Source organism: Corvus cornix, chromosome 3 (assembly GCF_000738735.6).
Source record: "Corvus cornix cornix isolate S_Up_H32 chromosome 3, ASM73873v5, whole genome shotgun sequence".
Taxonomy (NCBI): Eukaryota; Metazoa; Chordata; class Aves; order Passeriformes; family Corvidae; genus Corvus; species Corvus cornix.
The window spans coordinates 84,771,727-84,786,073 of NC_047056.1; the positions used below are offsets into that span (position 1 = coordinate 84,771,727).

The following is a 14,347-nucleotide window of genomic DNA, read 5'->3' on the forward strand; positions in this document are numbered from 1 at the left end:
CTTGTAAGTACTAAAACAGAAATATAGTTCTAAAGGAACTCTAATGAAAGTACAATTCATATTATGCAGTTAAATGATTAATCATGTCAGTATAACAGAGCATAATTACTACTAGTTCAATAACTGCATACATTACAGGTATAAGATAACCTGAAACATTCAAGTTCGTAGAGTGCCAAAATATTCTAACTGTGCCTTTTTACTCTTTGGCTTTCCAACAGGGCAGCCTTTTGTGAATGGTACTACTGCATCACAAATTATATCAGAAATTTCAATTCTTGTGCCATCATTTCAACATGGGGTGGTTTTGTCTGTTGTTTTTGGCTTGGGTTTTTTTGTTTGGTTTGGGTTTTTTTTCAATTTCTGCAGACTTATGAAGTCTCCCTTCACACACCCAGCACAACTCCCCCACAAGATATGGTCAAGGTATCCAAGGAACTGCCTGTTTCATATGACTATCATACACTAAGAACTAATCCTAAAAAAGCCCCTATATATGAAATAACACAAGGATGTCTACCAAGGATAACAAACAGGTTTGGATTCAAAACCATTTCATCAGTAACCGTTCCTGTGGAAGAACAGTCACAATGCAAAAAAATCAAGATTCTCTTGCTTGAGCTTGTATTCTCTCTCTTAAATGCTAACATTTCTTAAGCTGAACTCCTGGCTTGCCCTAGTGATAACCATAACATTCTTGCAGATACTGAATTTCCTGATTCTGAAACACGCTCACAATAACAAAGATGACCTGACTTCTGAAAATGTCTGTTTCTCCAGGCTGACTACAAAAGTAAACCATGCCAACTATTGCACATAACCAGGTTTTAAGCATCTATCAGATGTCTGAACATCATAACATCCATAAGGTAAATACGGACCTCACTCTGGGCCAGAAAGTTCTTGTTTGTTTTTACTGTGGATAAATACTTCAATCTAACAAAGCCATCATGTTCTCTGTTCTGACTTATTTCCTTTCAGAAGTTAAATATCCAGGAATTTATCTGAGAGCCCAGTGAAACACTAGAAGTCCGTCCTGCCACTACAGAACAGGACAGGACTTACCTGCAACTCTGAAATTTATCTCCTTCTCCAGTAATACTCTTCTTACAGATATGTCCCCTTCCAAGAGAAAGATAGAGGATCTGCTTAACTCAAATGAAGCCAAATCAGGCTTAAGATTTGCGTTAGCTGGGGTATTACAATGAGATGAATATGCTTCTTGGGGTGCAAATAAAAAGAGAGATAAAAGGCAATTGAAGTACAACTAGAATGGAATTAAGGAATTGCTGTCCTAGAAGAAAGATCTGTTGCTTGCAGGAAGAAGCCTGCAAATGGCTGATCAGGAGAATGAGGCAAAAAGAAACAATGAACAAGTATGGAAGACGAAAGCTAGCGAGAAAATGAGACAGAAGTGAGATAAGAAGTAGATAGAGAAGAGGAATCTGGGGAAAAAATGATACCTGATGAGCAGTGAGACTGCAATGAGCATGTACATGTGTATCTCATTTCCTGGTTTCTCACAGAGGAAGGTGACACTGCAAGCAGCAAACCTATTAATTCAGCTGGCAGTGGCCTACAGGGGAATCCTACAGGTTCCAGCTCTGCCAGCACACAAGAAAATTCAAATTCCTTTCCCTTCAGACTGATGCCTCAGTAGCATTCTGCCACCTAAGAAACTATAAAGAAAAACTAAGAATAAGAGAGGGCCATCAATTCAGCTCACCCCTGGCACAGTGTTCTATGCCAAATATAGAAAGTACAGTTAAAGACTGTATGTATCCTAAAATATGACAGGTAATGTCACATCTGGCATTTCTAGGGTGATCAGTTAGGACTGAAAGAAAACATTTTAGGATTGGGATGAACCAATTTTTGATCATTCATACAAGAGCAGAAAATTATTTTTGTGTAATCAATTTTACTCCTTCAGAACAGTTTACTTAATCCTATCTAGAAGGCTTATCTCATTAAATTAAGAGAACTTTTAGGCTTTATAAACTATCCTGAAAAGGCTGGCTTTTCCCCTTTTATGTATATTTCCTAAACTATCACAACACATAGAAAACTTAATCTTACGTGGCATGTTGAAATGCTTTATAGAGAAACTGACAGCATACTGATAGGTTATTCCAGTAATCCGCTTAACTAATAGTAGGATTTGCAAATGGAAAAATAAAGATCAACTGTAAGACAAAAATGGATTTTTGAAGAAATAGTCTCAAGTTATATTTTACGGGAAAATTCAGTGCCTGTCTTTTTATCAAAACTTTCTGGCACCAGTGCAATATTACATCTATGACGGAATACTGAGCTACAGCATTCAGACTTATTTAGACATTTTTGTCTCACATCTAATACTAGTGAATCATTTTATGGAAACAGAAGCCTACAATATGTGCCATGGAGAAGTAAAAAGAAGCAGTACAATTCATGTTTCCCTTTGCTCTTGCTCACTGGGTTCATTGCTGAATTACCAAGAGGCACATCCCTTGGACATCAGTTACTCTTCAGAAGTCAGAAAAAACAGGGAAAAAAAAGGGTTTTAGTAATCTCCATGGCACAACAGTCCCTGACTCAATCACAGCAAGGATTTCAGTCATCATTTAGGTAATCTCTCTGACTTAAATTGAAAAAGCACCGGGGTTGTTGTGACAACAGAATCATCTGACTCAAGGAAAATGTAACCATTGCTTTTGGTTCAGGAACTATAATCTGGGGCTGCAAGCAGTAAAACTAAAAAAAAGCTCTGAAGTTTTGCTACATAATGTGCATTTTCATTGAAAACAGAGATGTCTGTGTTGTTCATGGAAGTTTTTAAGCTCTCATAATGTAAACATGTACATTTCACCTCTGCTAATCAAAATAACATGAACTGAACAAAGACAGGATCTCATCCCTCCTCACTGCTCTTATTTCAGTCAATATAAAGGGTTTAAAACTTAACTAGATGTACTTATTATTCAGTATATATTTTTATTTTTTCATTTTTTCTTAAGAATTTGAATATGTAACCCCATACTACTTTAGCATCAAAGCTAAAAGATATGACAATACAAATTCAGAAAAATTCAATTAATACAAAAAAATTGCAGTCTTTACAGTAATTTTACGCTATGATAGATTTAAATGTGCAACTTAAATTTTTTCTATTTTAAAGTGAAATTCATTTGATCAGAGACATTTTGAATTATTAATTTATTATAGTTATCTATTTATATAATCCATTATTTTTTTATCCTCAAAGTTAATGTAAAATATGGATTTTTTGAAAAAGAATGAGTGTTAAAGTACAGAAAAGGACTTCTAGTCTTTGCCATTGAGCTGATCTGCAATGATGGAGAATGCCAGAAAAATTCCGTATGTATGGAACACAGTGTTAATAATACAGATCCAAAATACATAATACTCTTAATTATGACAATACAGCTTTTGGTACTGTCATAAATGTTCTAAAAAAGTCTTATTAGAGGTATATTCCAAAAACTGGAATCAGACTGAAAATAAGAGATGTTTACACATCAATCAACACTCCTACCTTTCCGTTTCAGCTGCAGGGCCTTTCCTAGTTTGTTTTTGGCTGCTGTATCTTTCCACTTTTCTGGACTGCCTGTGAAATGACATGTCAGAAAGGAAATAAACAAAGAAGAAAAAGAATACAGAAATATGAAGATTATTTATTCATGTATTATAAAGGTAGTAAAAGAAACGGTTGACAGATGAGAAAGTGACAACTATCACCATAAACAGGCTGGTGAAGTCGAGGTTTAAGAGACATTGCATTAATTAGGTTTGATTGAGGCTCCTGGTGTGAAACTTATGAGGTACCAAAGCAGGGAAGAAAACATTAATCCTGACTGAGCCTGCAACTAGTTTCCACTTCACAGCCTGTATTTGACTAGAAAAAATGACTCCTCATCAGCCTTTAAGTCATCTCTTAACAGCATGAGAAACAAGTTCAGAGTAGACAGCAGGAAAAAAACCTTGCAGAAAGAACCAGAAAATACTGTTTGAAGGTTTAAATGGATTTAAAAATCACTTTTAAATCTAAATTTCAAAAGCAAAACAAATACTGCATCATATCAGATTTTAAAAAGGCTGTCACTGTATTAATAAAAACTTGTTTTTTCAAAAATCTCATTCTGTTACCTTTTAAAGTTTTTAGAAACAGATTAAACCAATGCTATCTTTCTCCTAGTCAATATAAGTAAGTTAGAAATTATTTCACTCCTTCACTCCTTTCCTACACAAATCTTTTACAGAATTCATCTGACATTTGGATAGTGAGGTACTAGTTACCTCAGACAATCTAAGCACTCAGATATTAAATAAGAACAGTGAAGAGTAATAGGAGTATATACATGTAAGAACAAAGGTAAAGCCACATTTCACCATTATTGCCCAAGACCATAAATATACTAAGTAAATCTCTGCAAGTAGTGTGTTCCAAAATTTTCTGTACTATCCATAGCAATGTTAGCTTTACAAATTAGGATTTACTACTTTAAACCTCAGAAAACCATCAATATGCATTATTTTTTCAGAAGAAAAAGTGCATACAGTGTTTCAGGAGTGGTAAAACCAGGGAGTGATGATTATTCATTCCTAGACCAGAAATGCTGACAAATTTTAATACACGCAAGATCTTGCAATGATACAATCAATGCCATATATTAGCCTATATAGGAATTACTATGTGCAAAACAGAGAGATAAAAATAATATTTAAAATAACTTTTTTTCCTTTTAAACCTTTGTGGTTATAAAGGGTAATCCAGTGCCTGAACCAGAAGAGACGTAAACAGCTGTGACACCAAGTTATACCCAAAGAACATAATCACAGTGGATTTTCATTACTTTTACCCACTGCAATATTGGATGAGAATTATATCGTGATGCAGAAGATTCCACAACAAAAAAAACACTGCAGCAAAATACAAAATGCTTTCTGCATAGCAGAGGTCATTACCTGATGCTTTCTGGATTTTAAAAAATATATCACAAAAAAAATAGTACATCAGATTAAAAACTGAAATCCTTTTTGTCTTCAAACTATTTTTTCAGATTTATTTTTTGTATAATCTCATTATTTTTCAATATTTTTCCTTTACCAGGACAAATATAAAGTGGATACAGAGGAAAATGCACATATTAAACGCTGCAGTTTTACTTAAGACCAACAGTTAGCAAAGTATGTAAAGTTATGGCTAGATCCACCGTATGCAGCAGCATTACCATTCAAACTATGTCACCCTCTTCATTTTCTGTTTAGTTGGTTCTGTTTGGGGCTTATTTTTCTCTTACTCCTTAAGTTGCTTGCCTAGATTGTGACATTGCAGACAATGGAGGAAGAGAGCATACAGTGAGTGGTTTTAGTAGGATAGAAAAGCTAAGAGCAGGACGTGCTTTGCTGTGACAAGTAACAAAGTACTACACAGCACTAATGACCTGAGTACACTTATTTCTCTGCTCTCAGGGCTGCCCTTGAGAGAGAAATTATTTTAAATCAGTTTCCATTCTGTTTCCTCCCTCTGGCTAAGATGATGCTGTATACATTTCCAATTAGCTCAACAGCCTCCTGCAGCACTGGATTCCTGGCTCAGCTTGAACACACAGGGCATTGGCAGGTGTGCACTTACATGGAGCTGTCCTTTCCTGCTCATGTGCAGTGGACAAAGAGTGCACTCACATCATACTCCAATTTACCTCCTAAACATACTTCTTTGGAGAAAAAAAATATTTTCCATGAATGATACACGCATATATGTGCTTGCACATAAAACCAGGAAAAAAAAAAAAAAAAAAAAGTGTGTGAAAGTATGCAGAGCATATGAAGAATATACACTATAACCAATATCTCATTTACTTTGATCTATGATTTGAGTAAATAAGGATACCTCTGTGCTGCTCCAGGTTTAGCACTTAGGTGGTCTACACTGTCCTGTTTTGGAATGCAAAACTCCAGCGTCCTTGTTCTTCATAATATTTGGAAACATGGATGTGAATTTGGACGGAATGAGCAGAAACAGAGAGATGGTCACATGCAGTGAAGGTGGAGACATGCAGTCAAATAGATAAACAAAAAGCATTAAGTCACTATCTATTGAAAACAGCTGTATTTCTCATTTTCCTCTTCCAAACACTATAAAAGTTTAGATGTAATAACAGTCTAAAATGTAATGAAGTATAGAATGAAAGCCACAACTCTATTTTTAAAAACCTTTATACTCAACACTCTGAATGGCACCACTGTTATTAATAGGTTCTATCATCCTTCTTGAGAATTGATCTTGAGAATAAAGAACAACACAGTATTGTTCATTTGATTTATATATAAACATACAAAACACCTTTTTGCTTAAGATGCTTATTTTGTCATTATATTATGAAATTCTCCTGAAAACGCAAGTAAATTTCCTAATTTCATGTATTTTGATGAAAACTTCATATTCTATTGCCAGACAGTCTGCTACAGTAATAATTAACAATAATTCAAGAGCAAAGTGGAATAAATTCCTCAGATTTTTTTTTTTATAAAAAAAGCATGGGAATATTTCTGAACGTCTTTCGTATTTTTATTTCTGTTGAAGCTGCAGAATTTATTCACAGCTTTCAATCTGGCAAAAATATTATTACCTTGTTGGTTTATTATTAGTTTTTAATGAAATATATTATAAGCTCTATCAATGAAAGTTGGTTTGTTTTTTTTTTTTTTAAATACCAAATTTGGATTTTAATGAGAAAACTCAGTAAAATTTATGGTCCACTAATAATGTAAGCTATGTAATATATTTGCATCTATACCTCCATTAGGGTCAGGGAATGCTAAAATTTCTTTTTAAGATCATAAATCTTCCAACTGTCACACCAAATCATTGAACAATATGTATCATATATAGACAGGCACTATATATTATTTTATATACAGACAAGCTATTTACCATTCATGTTCCAAAGCTATGTGCCTCAATATACTTAACAGTTGTGTCTAAACAAATCTACACAAGAAATATGACACTATTTCTACCAAAATTAAAAATCACTACTTCTGAAGTGACAACATAACATTTTGTCAGTGTCCAATATTTTTAAACGATTTATTACTGGCTTGTACAAGAGTCCTCAGTGGCTTGCAGTGAGTGTTACTTTATGTAGCCTTAAAGCCACCAAGAATGTAATGTTCTATACTTCCTGACTTTTACTGAACTTTTCTTAAAGGCTGGATCTGCACCATATCTGAAAGTACCAGGAGGGCACTTGCTCTGCAGCTGGCTTCAGGTGACTGGGACTAGCATTCTTACAGATGCATACCTGACTGACAAAAGCTACTTCTCTTAACTGAAAATGTATGAGAATTCATTTTTTAAAAGGATTATTTTATCCAGTCTTGGTTATATGCTAATATTATATGCAGACTTTTCCAAAAGAACAGTCTGAATAAAATTTCCACCTACCATTAAATGCTCAGATTTCATTCACCTTGTTTTTATCGTCATTTACAATTTCACAGTTCCCTGGATACCCATCTGTCTAAACTGTAGACATTAGACATTTAGACTTTCTAATTTCTAATAGAAAAACCCAAAAAAACTTTCAAGCAGTGAAGCTCTCAAATTCAAAAGAAAAACTATCCTTAAAAATATCTCATAGAAATACATGATACTACCCAAACATTTGAAAATTTTTAGCTCTGAAATAATACATAACTCATGTCTTCATCTCATCAACATATCAAGGAGTCACTTCCTCCTGACATGGCAAGTGAACGAATTCCAGAAGAACAATCTTGCCAAAACTTTTATTAAAATTTATGTTAATAACCATTAGAAATAAATACAATGTTGCAAAAAATTAATTTATCAAATCTATAAATAATGCATAAGTCATAGATTTAAGAAATTTGTTCAGAAATAGATCTTGATTGCACTCTATATGCAAATTGGACCCATTTGTAATATAAATCTGTGGTGTACTCAAATGAAGAGTAAGATGAAGTCTGCCAAAGTCAATTAAACTGTGAAATATTATTCAAAAGCTGTGATGAGCAGTTAGTTAGTTATCCCTGCTGATCCATCAGCCATTCCCCAACAGCCACTATTTCAGTTGTCAAATTGATACAAGCATATCCTAAAAAAACTTTAATTATTGAACTGAGTAGTATTGGCCCACTGCAATAAACATGTGAATTAATCAGAACAAATGTAAACTTACAGAGTAGAAAACAAAGATAAAGCACCTTTGATTCCCTCACTGATATTCTCTCTACAGACATGCAATGCAAAGAGCTCAATGTTCTCAGAACTCTTCAATGTAGGAGAAAACTTCTGGAGGCTGGTAGGCTGCAAACACCCATCAGCATGGAGGTTAGCTTCAATTCCTTCTGCATTCATCAGTGACTGACTGCTCCTCACAGGATTTTGGTGACCAGACTGCATGCAAGACTTACGTGAAGGCACCGATTTCACACAGAAAATTAGACTGCTGTTTATCCACCTCAAAAACTTTCCCATATCAGGTTCCATATCCTACAGATGCTTTACTGGAAAATGTTTGCTGGTGAGTATTAGATGCTTTCAGCCTTTCTCCACAAAATTTCAGCTGACGTAAAAAAGCTTACTATTTGGCATTGGGAATGGTAGTATTTAGATGAAAACCTCAGTTCACTGATTTTTTCAAGTCTGATACTCTAAAGTCAAAGGCAATCTTTCCATTGACCCAGAAAATGAGAACTAAATTACTTAAAAATGCCTAAAAGACATAAAGTACATTTGTAAACTATTAATAGCTGTCCCATCAAAGGGATGTGTTGGCAAAATTTCTAGAAATGCAGTATCTCTAATGAAGGACAGCTTTGAAATAATGTTTCACAAATTTAATTTTTTAACTTACAATGCTGTCAAACTCAAATTAAAAAGAAATGCTACCCAAACACAGTTACACTCTTCCCACCTTGTATGAGTGGAATATATCCAGTAGCAAGCAAACTAGATAAATCACAGTAAAAATATCAGTACTGTGGGTAGACATTACCAGAAGGTAAGCACTGGCACCACTGGTATATCAGTCTTACAGTTTTAAGAGCAACTTCTTAAGTTCATGTACAGATTATTTACATTAACCTGTATTACTTACATTATCTGTATCCTGTCACTTACTGTAATATAAAATACTGAAAGAAAAATTTTGAATTTGCATTTAAATATATAAATTACAATGGCTGCTTAAAATAAACCCGGATCTATCTGGAAAAAAAAAAATAACAAAAAAAAATCACTACTGCCAAAGCAATGGGATACCAAAACTCAGGTGATTAGAAAGCCCATGAGAAGTAAAAAACAAAGGTGCTTCTATTAATCATAGGTGACATTCAGCATAAAAATTTATTTAGAGCCCTGATGTTCTTAATCAAAACCTACCTTATTAGGAATACCTGCTCCATGGAGGCCATGCTGATTTGGACAGAATTTACAAACAGTGCCAATTTTTACAGACATCAACTAGAAAATGCTACCAAGACCTCCAACATATCAGCCTGTGGGGCTTTTTCCCATTAGGAACAGTTTGTTAAAAAACAAAAAACCAAAACCAATGAAAATAAACATGTATACAAGAATATGCTCTACAACAATTTATCACATTATAAAGCACCACTGTGAAAGCACCACCATCATTTACAAAAGCAGGTAAAAACAGACTAAGGAACATTAACACAGATGATGTTCTGTTGCATCAGACATCATATTTCATGTCTTGTGACTATTCAGACAAACAGAAAACTTGAAAAGATGGTCATTCTTCAGTGCTTTATAGCAGTTCAACAAAACGCAGAGATGATATCTAAACTGCTGTTTTATTTTGGGCTTCTGGAGGTTGTAAGTGTCAACATATAGGCACACTTCTAAATTTCAGTGTACTCCTCTGAGAGTGCAAGATGCAGTAAGCCATTTTTCAACTGGGAGGAGTTGACTAGTACCTGTCATCCTCCGGAGATGCATGCTGGATATGAATCCTGGGACTAGTAGGTCGTCTCCTCTCTAGGGAGGGGGACCATCTACCCCTGTTTGCCCGTTCAATAAAACAGGAAAAAAATACGATATTCAGTTTGTGATAAAATTAAATATACGGGATTAGGGACTGGAAAAATACCCCAAAAAGTAATGAAAGTGTGTAATTTAATTGTTTTTTCTAACAGCTTTCTAATACCCAAGTATACTTTACTTAAGGCTGCTTAATGCAGAAACATCACATCTGAAACGAAGAGAAGGTGTGCCCAAAGATGCAGAATTTAGACAAATATAAATCTTCTACACAGTGTACCATGAAGTTTTCAAATATTTTCAATTGCTGGACTACCTAAAAGCCTATCATTTGTGTAGGAAGCTGCAATTTCAAATTATAAAAGACTTGCAAAGACCATAGAATGGTCATTATACTGGTATCTTGCTAATCCCATCTCTCCGAGCTCTTTGTATGGAAAAATGTAACCTCAGTAAAAATGTAGGGCTATTAATTGTAATAAAAATTTTAGGGCGTAAAGTCACCCTTTCTGGAATGCAGTGAAAGAGTGTAGGTAAATTATTTAACTAAAACTAAGCTACACACATTTGTGTACAAGTACTGGTGTAATTTTTTATCATTTGAAAATAAATACTGAAAGCACGTGCAGCCAGCTTCCTCTTCTGTTCATTTCTCTTTATCCCTGCAGTACACATCAGTACACCATGTTATGCAATTAAATTTAACAAAAGGGACCTGAACTGAGAATGAAAACTGCTGTATAACGTGATTTTTTTCTTGAAAAAGCTCATTCAATTTAGAATTATATATACTATATTATAGACGGATGTTGCTTATTTTATTGGGATGTTGTGTTTGCAATGCAGCAAGTGTATGTATAACAATTTACAATACCAAAATAAACTGATTTATTGACAAATAGCAAAATGTTTACATAAACTCAGCACAAGTATCTAATACTTCCCTTTCTGAGGCATTCTTCCAGTCCATGTAAAAAGGAAAAGGGTTTGATTTATGGAACATGCAAATAACAAAGGTTTCTGGGACATGAGCATTATTTGAACAGTTAGGTAAGTCTTTCAGAAGTTTTAAGAGCAAATAGGTTGTTAGTAGTTAGTTTATTTTTCTCTCCAAAGCAATAGTTAAAGAAAATGTTAATGCATCAGTGCACTCAGTCAAAGCCCTTAATATGCTGATATTCACTACAGATATTAAAGAGCATTTGAGAGAATTAACTAGGTAATTCAGTATGAATTTTCAGAACATGCTCCCTTTCACTGAATGTTGAATGACTGTGAGCCACAGTACAACACCAGCACATAACTACCTATTTCTTTATGTGGTTGGAAAGAACCAGAAAGACAGTATGTCACAGACCTAATTCAAACAGTTATTTCACTGTACATTATTTTAAATGGAAATGGGGATATTCAACATAACTGTTAAAGGCATGCAATATAAAAATCAACACGAAATCAGGAAAAGCTTTAATTGGATCTACTTCCCTGTTATCTGTTTATGATTAGGTAAGAGGTAACTGTTGAGCTTTGTCTCTTGTTCAGATAGTAGGGACCAACTGATAGCAAACATCCTGTTTTGATTCCAACTGCAGTGAAGCACCTCAAAACAAATCGAACACAGCTGTGGGGCTGTATTTTGCCAGTATGCTGACCCTTGTACATGACCTAATCCCCGGGCTGTGCTCCTCAGTTTTATTTGCTCAGATCCCCACTAAGTGAAGTCTCAGGCCAAAAGCATATGAGAAGTACCAATCAGTGCAACTGTTCTTGTGCTAACTGCTAATACATACAACAACTGCTTGCAACATCAGAAATTTAGAAGGTAAATAATAGCCACAGTACATATTTTTAAGTGACTATCACTGGCTGAATCTTAAATCAGTCTGGGAAAGGCACTATTATGATGAGAAACCATTGCTAAATCAGTTCAGAGTCTGCCCTTAAACCTCATGCCTAGGTGTTTTCCTGACTGGAGACTGGGTGCTGAAAATAAATTTCTCCATTCTAAAGAAAAAGCACCCAATTTACAAGGAAAAAAGCAGAAATTTTGAGACGCAGTGGAAAGGATAATAATGAAAAAACCCAAAGCCTAAGGAAGTAGTAGCAGGAAAAATGCTTTCAATGCCTGTAGAGGACATATTATAAACTTAAAGATGCCTTGCAGGTCATCAAAAGAACTTCAACCACACAATCATTTTGGAAAAAAACCAAATGAACAAAACAGCTTGGAATAAAGAGACAGTAGATGGTGGGAAGAGAAAAAAAAAAAGGCAGGAATGGTGCAACTGCATAGAGGTACTAGTAGGGGTGGGATATTTTTGAATGTCCTACAGTATACTGTGCAAAACAGAAGTATATGAAGGATTAAACTCTGTACAAAAACAGTCTATTTAACAAAAAACTTTGTCGGATCTGTGTCAAGGCAAGATCAGTTTGCCAGTCAAGTTACATGGACATTACTTGGTCAAATGATGGAACTCATAGGAGGAGAAAAGGAATTCTGTCCTCATTGTTGCTGTTTTGGTTCTGCTATAGTGAAACCATCAAGACTTTCATATCACAAATTCATATATACAGCTGAAAGTATTTTCCTGCTGGTATAAGCAAGTCAATAGAGTGACTTTTACTGGTAAAGCAGTGTTTTAAAAACCAGTAACTACTCTGACCATTCCAAATGACATGAATGACTTTGTATAAAGTTCAAGGATCAAAACTGTTTCCAGCAAATCAGTGACAGAGAGAAATAGGGCTCTACTGTCCATCTGCTATAACAATACCGTTTTGTTAAAAAGTGGTTCATTTTAGCTCTTGTTCTCAAATATAATCTAAATTTACCCTTTGAGTCAAAAGATTAGAGGGAAAAAGTAGAAATAATTTTCCATGGGTAGGTATATTCCTAATTTTGTTAAAGAAAATATACAAAGCCATATTTAGAAGTCTGTATTTAGAGGCATAGAAGTCTAGACTTTAAAATAAAATCTACAATGCTGTCATTCAGGGAGGGGAGAAGGAAGAAGAAACAACATGAAAACAACTAATAATGTCTTCAACATAAATGTCTCAAATATAATGGTAAAGTGCTGGAGACTGGACTTCACAAAACCTTAAGAGTGTTTCTATTTGATGGATCAATTCTACACCTGACAACTGTCTCATCTCCTCTAAGTCTCCAGTAATGAAGACAACCTTTTTCCATATTGTCTATTATGGTGTTTCATTATAATTACTTTCAAAAGAGATTTCCTACTGCTTAAGGTGAACTTTTCTTACCATATCTTAAATCATTTGTTCTCATCTTGTCCAGCACAGAATCAAAATGCTTTCTATAGACCCTGAACTTAATTCTGTGTTCTTCAGACTAAAGACTTCTCTAGCATTACATGCAACTGATGACTAACCTCATGTTCAAGCGTAAGCAGATTACACATTCAACAGTGGAGAACTAAATAGTCTAAAATTCACTTCCCCAAAACAAAAAGATTAATTTGGTGGGGTTTATGTATTAAATATACCATCTTCCTCCAAAACTTGTGCTGAATAGGAAAAATCTTCTATGTCAGAAGAAAGGAAGAAAAATCCTCCGCCAAAGCCACATGTATCTTATTATTTTCAATGAAACTATCAAGAAAAAATTGAATATGAATTTCCTAAACAAGAGCTTTTCTGCTCTATGGAGGATCCTATTTAGGACTTCTAAAATCTAAGAAAAACTTTGATTCTGATGGGCAGTCTTTCTGGATCAGACACACTGATCATTTGGCAAAACCACATTTTTAGTAGCAACAGAGGCCATTAATACTGACTAAACACTTTCCTTTATGAGGAGCTCATGAAAAATGCTGCAGATTCCTGCCCAGCGGACAGAGATTGCCGGATGTGAATTCTAAAGACTTAATAGAACTAGTTAACATCAGGACAGATTTAGTTTTTAGTGTAAGATTTTAACTAGATAGTTTACAATTACCAGTTACTGTTTGATTGAATATTCAACTTGATGGGTGGCATCTTGAAATAGGTACAGAACACTCTGCTCACATTTATATGCAATTACATTAAGTAACTGCTTGTAGATGAAGGCAGCTGTATACATGTACACACTCAATAATACCACATTACAATATTTTTAAAAAATATCTAGAAAAATATTTGTATTTTATTCTGAGTGGCTTTATGTCAGCTGAATTTTTTTTTTTAATAATCATGTTCATATTATCTGTAACATCTTGAGCTCAATCTTAAAAAGGAATAAACTACTGTAGATCCATCAAGGACACCTCAGCAGAACATTAGTCACTTCTCTGCAACAAGAGC

General features: G+C 34.5%; 1 protein-coding gene across 49 annotated transcripts in view; it reads right to left on the minus strand.

Annotated features, from left to right (window-relative positions):
• Window positions 1-14,347, minus strand: part of RIMS1 (regulating synaptic membrane exocytosis 1) — a 316,584-nt gene that overhangs the window by 88,353 nt on the left and 213,884 nt on the right. For 24 of the 49 annotated variants that reach the window (XM_039568325.1, XM_039568320.1, XM_039568317.1 and 21 more), the window contains 3 exons: window positions 9,973-10,056; window positions 5,897-5,974; window positions 3,539-3,610 (listed from right to left, as the gene is read on the minus strand). In XM_039568325.1, the coding sequence (XP_039424259.1) occupies window positions 3,539-3,610; window positions 5,897-5,974; window positions 9,973-10,056 (234 nt within the window). The remainder of the gene's footprint in view (window positions 1-3,538; window positions 3,611-5,896; window positions 5,975-9,972; window positions 10,057-14,347) is intronic. The other 25 variants (XM_039568326.1, XM_039568352.1, XM_039568338.1 and 22 more) reach the window with 3 other exon arrangements.